Source organism: Arachis ipaensis, chromosome B01 (assembly GCF_000816755.2).
Source record: "Arachis ipaensis cultivar K30076 chromosome B01, Araip1.1, whole genome shotgun sequence".
NCBI classification, from domain to species: Eukaryota; Viridiplantae; Streptophyta; class Magnoliopsida; order Fabales; family Fabaceae; genus Arachis; species Arachis ipaensis.
Window position 1 is genome coordinate 12,058,358 of NC_029785.2, and position 9,977 is coordinate 12,068,334.

General features: G+C 31.6%; 1 protein-coding gene across 1 annotated transcript in view; it reads left to right on the forward strand.

The window, feature by feature from the left end:
- LOC107625207 (mediator of RNA polymerase II transcription subunit 13) overlaps positions 1–994 on the forward strand; it is a 15,522-nt gene extending 14,528 nt beyond the window's left edge. Inside the window, exon 22 of the mRNA XM_016327790.2 lies at positions 33–994. Within this exon, the coding sequence (XP_016183276.1) occupies positions 33–601 (569 nt within the window). The 3' untranslated portion in view covers positions 602–994. The remainder of the gene's footprint in view (positions 1–32) is intronic.

Here is a 9,977-nt window from a genome sequence, read left to right on the forward strand (position 1 = left end):
CAACTAAAAGATGTGTGTGATGTTTATTTTAGGTTATATAGAAGGTTTCACGCCAGTGAAGTCTCTTGGCTCAGCATCTTCTGCGTACATTCTGATTCCTTCTCCCAGTATGCGGTTCCTCCCTCCGACAACTCTTCAACTACCGACGTGTCTCACTGCAGAATCTCCACCATTAGCTCATCTGCTTCACAGCAAAGGATCTGCTCTTCCACTCTCCACCGGGTTTGTCGTTTCAAAAGCAGTACCTTCCATGAGGAAGGACTATAGAAGCAACCTGAAAGAAGAGTGGCCTTCAGTACTTTCAGTGAGCCTCATTGATTACTATGGAGGTACTAATATCCCCCAAGAGAAGATTCTCCGAGGAATTAACAAGCAAGGTGGCAGGATTCCAAGTTGGGAAGCGAAAGATTTCGAAATTGAGACCCACTTGGTTTTGGAGTCTCTTGCAGCCGAGCTTCATGCCTTGTCGTGGATGACTGTGAGCCCCACATACTTGGAACGACGAACGGCACTTCCATTCCACTGTGACATGGTTCTAAGATTAAGAAGACTTCTACACTTTGCTGATAAAGAGCTATCTAAACAATCAGAGAAATCCTAACTACAGGTTATATATCAAAAGAATCCCTTGGCTCACTGGTTTGAGAAGAAAGAGCGCCAAGCTGGGTGAGTAGACTGTATCATAATATATTCACTGTGATTTTATGTAAAGTTGTGTAAAGCCTGCTAATGTTTTCAAATTTCAAGGAAGAAATAGATTTAGCAAATTTAGGTGAGAGTGAAGATTGTTCAGAATGTACATGAGCTTTTTTAACCCAGATAAGATTAGCTTGATTCATAGAAGCTGTTGATTGTAGCATAGTCATAGTTCTCTCCTCGAGTGTAGGGTTGCTGGAATTAGATTACCTTTTGTAACTATTTTATTTTATTTTTGGTTAGACAATAATGTAGCGATGACGGTTTCATGGTTAATTTTGATTTCCTGGTTGATTAATTTTTGGGCTAACTATGTGACGAAGCCATCTTCTATTTCTCGTTTTTAACGTAGCTTGCCTGTAATTCAATTTCTTCGAAATATCTCTGGATTTTCTCAGCGGGTCGAATTTATTTTGGTATTACAAAAATATGAATAAAACCAGAAAAAGAAAATATTATCCATGATGTAGAATATCTGAATATGTAGTATTTCCATAGGACGAACAACTCCAAAGTGTACTTTTAGTTAGATTTATCTTTTATGTTATGGTAACAACTTTTAGTTAGAGTTGTAAACAATTCATCAACTTAAAATACATTTTGCTGTAAAAATTTATATTTGAATTCAATTAGCTTTTCATCCAAAATATTTTTATTTAGTATTGTTTGAGTTATTCAAGATACATTTTCATATTCTTAGTCATTATTAATTTTGCCAAAGAATATATAGTATAACACATTGCATAGATGAATTAAAAGTCATTGTATTTGTTTTGCATAGTGAAATTTAATCATTTTTCCTTTAAAGAGGAACTTTTTTCGAAGAATTATTTTCATATTATCTATGTGCAAATGATTAATTGCAGCACTTATTCAAGAAAAAGTACTCCTCTTTTAGAAAAATAATTAGCTTATCTATCTATCGTCAATTGTAGCAATTGGTGAAGAAACGATTTCATGTTTTGTGAATTATTAGTCAAGGTTAATAATTTTTTCTATAAAAAACTTTTTAGCTAAAATCTCTATGTCCAAATTTGTAATGGGAATATTTCTAGAAAGAAATTCTAATTTGAGAAAATGATTAGCTTGACTACTGTAAACAATGACCATTGGCTAATAAATGATCTCACATTTTGTTATTTATGAGATCTATATGTGGATAAATGACAGACATTGAATAGTTAGCAAATATAAAACTACCTTCATTCAAATATCTTCGATAGCAACAGTGAAATTTAATCATTTTGTCCTTATAGAAACTTTTTTGTAATATGAATGTACAAATTCATAGTTTGGCTATTGCAATGGATGACAATTGACTAACAAAGAATATCAAATTTTGAGAATTATGAAAATCTATATATGACTAGGTGATAAATATATTGAATAGTTGACATATATAAAATTATTTTTTTTTGAAGTGATTTGATTGTAATAGAAGTATAATCATTTTTTGAAAAAATGTTTTCGTAATATAAATGTTCACATTCTTAATTGCAACACCTTTTCAAAAAAAAAGTTCGTCTTGTTACGATAAGAATGAAATGGATGACCATAGACGACTCATCTTTTTCATACTGAAATGCTATGTTACCAATGTCCTTTCATTTAATGATAATGGTAAATAGAGGTTAAACCTCAGTGAATAACACACAAGCAATAAAACAATTTTTTCTCTTTTTTTTAGTTACAAATATTCTTCTCTCTCTTATTTCTGTGTGGTTTTAAACTATAATAATTATAATATTAATATAAATATATAAATTACTTATATTATAGTGAGATAAGAGCATATTTATATTTTTCTATTTATATTTATCTTCCTTATTTATTTTATAACACGTTATCAACATGAGACTCTGATCAAATTTTTAGGAAGACTCAAGTAACAAATTTTTATTATATCGAAACTCTCTCATCTTGAATTCAATGTTCTTGATATATCTGGAAATAATTATTTATCATGGATACTGCATACTGAAATCCATCTTGATTCAATGGATCTTGGAGATACCATTAAGGCTGAAAATAATGCATCCCAGAAGGATAAAGTCAAAGCCATGATTTTTCTTCGTCGTCATCTTGACGAAGGATTGAAAAATGAATATCTCACATCAAAAGATCCTGCAGATCTTTGGAAACACCTTGAAGAAAGGTATAATAAAAAAAAAACGGTGATACTTTCTCAAGTCCGATATAAATAGACGCACTTGCGTCTGCAGGATTTTAAATCCATAAATGAATATAATTCTGCAATGTTTCGAATCAACTCACGAATGAAATTATGTGGAGAAAAGATAACTGACAATGATATGTTAGAAAAAACTTTCTCGACCTTCCATGCCTCGAATGTGCTCCTGCAGTAGCAGTATCGAGAAAAAGGATTTAAAAAATATTCTAAGTTAATTTCTTGCCTTCTTGTTGCTGAACACAACAATGAGTTGCTCTTAAAAAATCATGAAGCGTGCCCAGCTAGCGCCACTCCATTTCCTGAAGTAAATGCGGCAAATTACCCCAGAAGAGGTAAATGGGAAGGTTTTAATAACAAGAAAAATTATGGAAGGAAAATGATGGAATAGTTTAATATGTGGGATTGTTAAGTATCCATGTAAATAAATAATGTAAAGAACTTATTATTAAGTTTTATTTTCTATGATGTATAATGTTCTTGAATTTTGAAATCATTAAATGTGTCAAGTTTTAAAATAAAATTTTAGTATATGCCATTATGTACAGTGTTTCTTAGAAAAATAATTCCAATCAAGTATTCAATTTAACTGTGCATACTACTCATTTTATTATTATTTGTCTTTGAAGAAAATGACAAGGATATATAATGAAAATGTATGCCTTGCGGATAGTACAAGTTCGCACACCATTCTTAAAAGTGATATATATTTTGCCCATCTTGTGCCAAAAGAAGAATATGTTAATACTATTATTGGCTCAGGCAATGTGATTGAAGGCTCCGGAAGAGCTATAATTTTGTTTCCCAAAGGAACAAAATTCATAATAAATAATGCACTATTGTCTACCAAGTCTCTAAGAAACTTGTTGAGGTTTAAAGATATTCGCCGAAATGGATATCATATTGAGACTCTGAATGAGAAAAATCATGAGTACTTATGTATCACAACTCATGATTCAAATAAAAAGGTTATATTAGAAAAGTTACCCTCACTTTCATCTGGGTTATATTATACCAAGATTAGTGCAATTCAATCACATGCCACTGTAAACCAGAAGTTTACTAGCCCAAATGAATTCATAACTTGGCACGACCGATTGGGTCATCCGGGAACAACTATGATGAGGAGAATTATTGAAAACTCTCATGGACATTTACTAAAGAACCAGAAGATTCTTAAATCTAGTGAATTTTGTTGTGCTTCATGTTCTCAGAGAAAGTTAATTTTAAGGCCATCACCAGTAAAGATTAGATTTGAGTCCCCTGAATTCTTAGAAAGGATTCAAGGCGATATATGTGGACCTATTCATCCACCATGTGGATCTTTTAGATATTTTATGGTCCTAATAGACACATCTTCGAGATGGTCACATGTGTGCTTATTGTCTTCTCGCAACCTGGCGTTTGCGAGATTACTGGCTCAAATTATTCGATTAAAAGCACAGTTTCCAAAAAATCCAATCAAAGCAATTCATCTTGATAATGCTGGTGAATTTACTTCCCAGGCATTTGATGCTTATTGTATGGCTAATGGAATAAGTGTTAAACATCCCGTAACTCATGTTCACACACAAAATGGGTTAGCAGAATCATTTATTAAACGTCTCCAATTAATTGCTAGACCCTTACTTATGAGAATAAATCTCCCAACCTCGGTTTGGGGCATGCTATTTTACATGCCGCAGCACTTATTCGTTTGAGGCCAACGAGTTACCATAAGTTCTCTCCTATGCAATTAGCTTTTGACTAGCAGCTAAATGTTTCCCATTTAAGAATATTTGGGTGTGCGATATATGTTTCCATTGCACCACTTAATCGCACCAAAATGGGACCCCAAAGAAAATTGGAGACATATGTTGGATATGATTCTCCCTATATAGTGACGTATCTTGAGATACAAATTAGAGATGTATTTAAATCCCAGTTTGCGGATTGTCATTTTGATGAATCAAAATTTCTAACATTAGGGGGGAGAGAATAAGCTTCCTGAAAAGAAACTTAATTGGAATGCATCATCCTTGATGCATTTAGATCCTCGATCAGGGCAATGTGAACTAGAAGTTCAAAAGATTATACATTTGCAAAGAATAGCAAATGAATTGCCTGATGCATTTTTCGATACAAAGAGGATAACCAAGTCGTATATACCAGCGGAAAATGTCCCAATTCGAATTGAGGTCCTAGTTGGACAAATTGCCACAGAAGCAAATACACGCCAGAAGCGTGGCAGGCCTGTCGGTTCCAAAGACAAAAATTCTCGAAAGAGAAAAGAGGTAAATACTATTCCTGTTGAAAAAGACATAGCAAAGACACCTGCAGTTGTCCAAAATTATATGATTTTAACGCCAGAAGACGTTCAGGTACCTGAAAATTGTGAAAATGACGAGATCTCGATAAATTATGTCTTTACAGGAGAAAAATGGGACCGAAATAAGACAATTGTCAATGAAATATTTGCATATAATGTGGCATTAAATATCATGCATGAAAATAAGGATCTTGAGGCAAGATCAGTCGAAGAATATCGACAAAGGAATGATTAGCCAAAATAGGAAGAAGTCATGAAGGCTGAATTAGACTCACTTGCAAAACGTGAAGTCTTTGGACCTGTAGTCCGTACACCAGAAGATGTAAAATTTGTTGGATACAGGTGGGTATTTGTGAGAAAACGAAATGAGAAAAATGAAGTTGTGCACTACAAAGCCCGACTTGTGGCACAAGATTTTTCATAAAGGCTCGGTATAGATTATGAAGAAACGTATTCCCCCGTAGTGGATGCAATAACATTGTGTTATTTGGTAAGTTTATCTCCATATCATAAACTGCATATGTATTTAATGGATGTAGTAACAGCCTACTTATACGGCTCATTAGATCGTGATATCTATATGAAAGTCCCTGAAGGACTAAAGATATCTAAACCATCCAATGAATATTCGCAAGGGTTATACTCAGTCAAATTGCAAAGATCTTTATATGGTCTGAAGCAATCTGGACGAATGTGGTATAATCGTCTTACTGAGTATCTGGCCAAAAATGGATTTAAGAATGATGATATTTGTCCATGTGTTTTCATAAAGAAATTTGCATCTGGATTCATTATAATTGCTGTGTACGTTGATGATTTAAATATCATTGGGACTCCTGAAGAGATTCCAACAATTATAAAAACTCTAAAAGAAGAGTTTGAGATGAAAGATCTTAGAAAGACTAAATTTTGTTTCGGCCTGTAGATCGAACATAAAAAAAAATAGGATCTTTATTCATTAAACAACATATACAGAAAAGATCTTGAAGAGATTTTATATGGATAAGTCACATCCATTAAGTACCCCAATGATGTGGAAAAGGATCAATTCCGTCCTAAAGAAGAAAATGAAGATATCCTTAGTCCTGAAGTACCATATCTTAGTGCCATTGGAGCGCTAATGTATATTGCTAATAATACGCGACCTGACATATCATTTGCGGTGAATTTACTAGCAAGGTATAGTTTCTCTCCAAGCAGAAGACATTGGAGTGGAATCAAGCAAATCTTTCGATATCTTCATAGAACGATTGATATGGGATTGTTTTATCCCTATGGATCCAAGTCACAGTTAGTTAGTTATGCAGATGTTGGATACTTGTCTGATCCACATAAAGGGAGATCTCAAACAGGATACCTATTCACATATGGTGGTACAGCTATATCATGGAGGTCCATGAAACAGACAATAGCAGCAACCTCCTCTAATCATGCTGAAATACTAGCGATACATGAAGCTAGTCGCGAGTGTTTTTGGCTGAGGTGTTTGATCCAATATATTCTGTCATCATGTGGACTGATTAATCAGAAGATAGCTCCAATTGTTCTGTTTGAAGATAATACAGCATGTATTGCTCAACTTAAAGGCAGATACATCAAAGGTGATAGAACAAATCATATTTCTCCCAAATTCTTCTTCACTCATGATCTTCAAAATCAAGGGACAATTGATGTCCAACAGATCCGCTCAAGTGACAATCTGGCAGATTTATTTATAAAGTCACTCCCAAAATCCTACTTTGAAAGATTGGCACATGAGATTGGGATGCGCCGATTTCGAGACATTAAATGATGTCGACAAGTGGGGGAGACTGTACTCTTTTTTCCTTGGTCAGGTTTTTTTTTTCTATTGGGTTTTTCTTGACAAGGTTTTTAATGAGGCAGTCCCCCATCATAAAGAATTTTGTACTCTTTTTCCTTCACTAAAGTTTTTCCCATTGGGTGTAAGGTTTTAATGAGGCATAATTCTAAATAGTCATCCAAGGGAAAGTGTTACGATAAGAATGAAGTGGATGAACATGTGCGGCTCATCTTTTCTATACGGAAATGCTACGTTATCAATGTCCTTTCATTTAATGATAGTGGAAAAAAAAAAGCTTTTTTGCATGTATAAATAGAGGTTGAACCTCAATGAATAACACACAAGTAATAAAACAATTCTTTCTCTTTTCTTACTTACAAATATTCCTTTTTCTCTCTTTCTTATCTATGTGTAATTTTAAATTATACTAATTATAATATTAATATAAATATATAAATTATTTATATTATAGTGAAATAAGAATATATTTATATTTTTTATTTATATTTATCTTTTTTATTTATTTTACAACACTTCTCTTTTAGACTTTTATTAAAGTGATTAGTTTAGTTGTTGCAAACGAAGATAATTAACAAAGAATATCACATTTAGTAAACTATAAAAACTTATATAAGAAGGAGACCAATATATTTAACAGTTGGTAAATACAAATATTTTTCGTTTCTATATCATCGATTGCGATGGTAAATCTTAGTCATTTTTCTTTAGAGAAAAGCTTTTTCTTGAAGAAATGCTTTTGTAATATTAATGTTTATGTTTTTAATTGTAACACAGTAACACTTATTCAAGAGGAAGTTCTCTTTCAAAAAAGTGATTAGCTTGACTATCACAAACGAACACAATTAGTAAAGAATATTACATTTAGCAAACTATGAGAATCCATATATAAATAGGTGTATATATATAATAGTTATTAAATGTGAAATTATTTCTTTTTTATACGTCTTCAATAGTTAGGAGTGTTCATGGATTGGATTTAATTTGTATATTTGTGGTGTTTATCCAAATTTGATCTGCACACTAATAGAATTAGATTGCGAATTTTGTGTAGGTATTCGCATATCCGCATATCCGCAAAAATAAAGAAATAAATAAGTAAATATTCTTTCTTAAAAAAATACTTTTGTAATATTAATGTCCACGTTTTTAATTCCAACATTTGTTAAAAAAAAAATTCTTTTGGAAAATTGATTAGCTTGATTGTCACATTCAGTGAACTATGAGAATCTATATATAGATGCCTATATATCCAACCGTTGCCAAATATGAAATTATTTTTGGTTTAATTACTATGTTATTGTTGATAATTTTACAAAATTTTTAATTAGATTTTTATATTTTTTTTTTTAATTGAGTCATTGTACCAAAAATTTTTTTAATTGAGTCTCTAAAATTTTTTTCTTTTTATTTAGGTCCTTGCACACTAAATTTTTTTAATTAAATCCCTATACAATTAAACTAATTATTGTCAAGGGAGACTTAATTAAAAAAAATTGGTGCAAAGACTCAATTAAAAAAAAAATTTAAAAACTTAATTAAAAATTTTGCAAAACTATAGAAACTAATAAAGTAATTAAACCTTCTATATATCCTACATGCCCGCTTTTCATTATAACTATACCTTGATTAAGGCATCATATCCTTTGATATTTTAAGAGTCTTGCTAAAACTTATTTCAATAATAAAAAATATTTAAGAGACAATAAAAAATTAATACAATACAGTTTAAAGTTATTTTATTTTCGTATTTTTTATTTTATTTTGTATTTAATTTTTTAAACACTGTTTAAATAATTAAATAATATTAGTTATAAAAAATATATAATTATAAATATTAAATTAAATAAAATAATTTTACGTTATTATCTTTCTAGAATTACTATTAATAAGTTTCTTACGCCTAGTTGTACATGAAAAAAATAATTAAATGTTATTCTCACATGTTGATTGACTTCAATACAGAGTAGCAATGGCGGTTTCCCTGCTTGGGAGCCTCAAAGAAAATGTTTAGAGGTAACAACATTTAATTTGGAGGCAAGATTAATTATGGACTTTGTTTTAATTAGTAACACCATTTTAATTAAGAGGAGTGCTACACGTACAAGTCATTTGATTTACAAGTCATCGTACAAGTTGGGATAAACTTAACAAAAAACACGCTGACTCATATGACCCATATACGATTTCCATGGCGTGCTCCTCTTTCTCCTTCTCCTCTTCCTTCTTCTTCTCCTTCTCCTTCTCCTTCTTCTTCTCCTCTTCCTTCTTCTTCTCCTTCTTCTTCTTCCATGAAAACAAATTTCTTGTCAAATTTGATTTCCTTTGTGCGTTCTCTCTTTGTCTTTTCATTCGTTGTTTTATCTGTGTTTATCACTGGTATTCTTGCTTCGTTTTTTTTTTTTCGATTTTCATGGTTTCTGAAATCAAGTTTTGAAATCGTTTTGAAGATAATGGAACTTCAGAAATACACCCAAACGATTATAGAAATACACCCGAACAATTACATAAATACACCCAAAGAATTACAGAAATACACCCAAACGGTTACACGAATTCACCCAAACGATTATAAAAATACACCCAAATGATTACAGAAATACACCCAACGGATTACGAAAACCTCCTCATCTTCTGCTGCTTCTTCTTCTTCAAAAACGATTTCAGAGTTTGATGTCAAAAAATAATGGACATCGAGAATAACGAAGAAAGAAAACAGAAAAGAAGAAGAAGAAGAAAAAGAAGAAGAAGAAGAAGAGGCATGGAGAAAAAAAAAGAAGAAGAAATAAAAGACTTGTATGACTTGTATGTGAAAAGACTTGTATGTGGAGAATTTCTCTTTAATTATTGCAAAAATTCAATCTAACAGAATTTTTTAAAAGCGTTATCGTTGAAATGGAGTAAGATTTACATAAAAAATTAAATATATTTATGTATGACACATTAAATTTGTTAGATATATAATC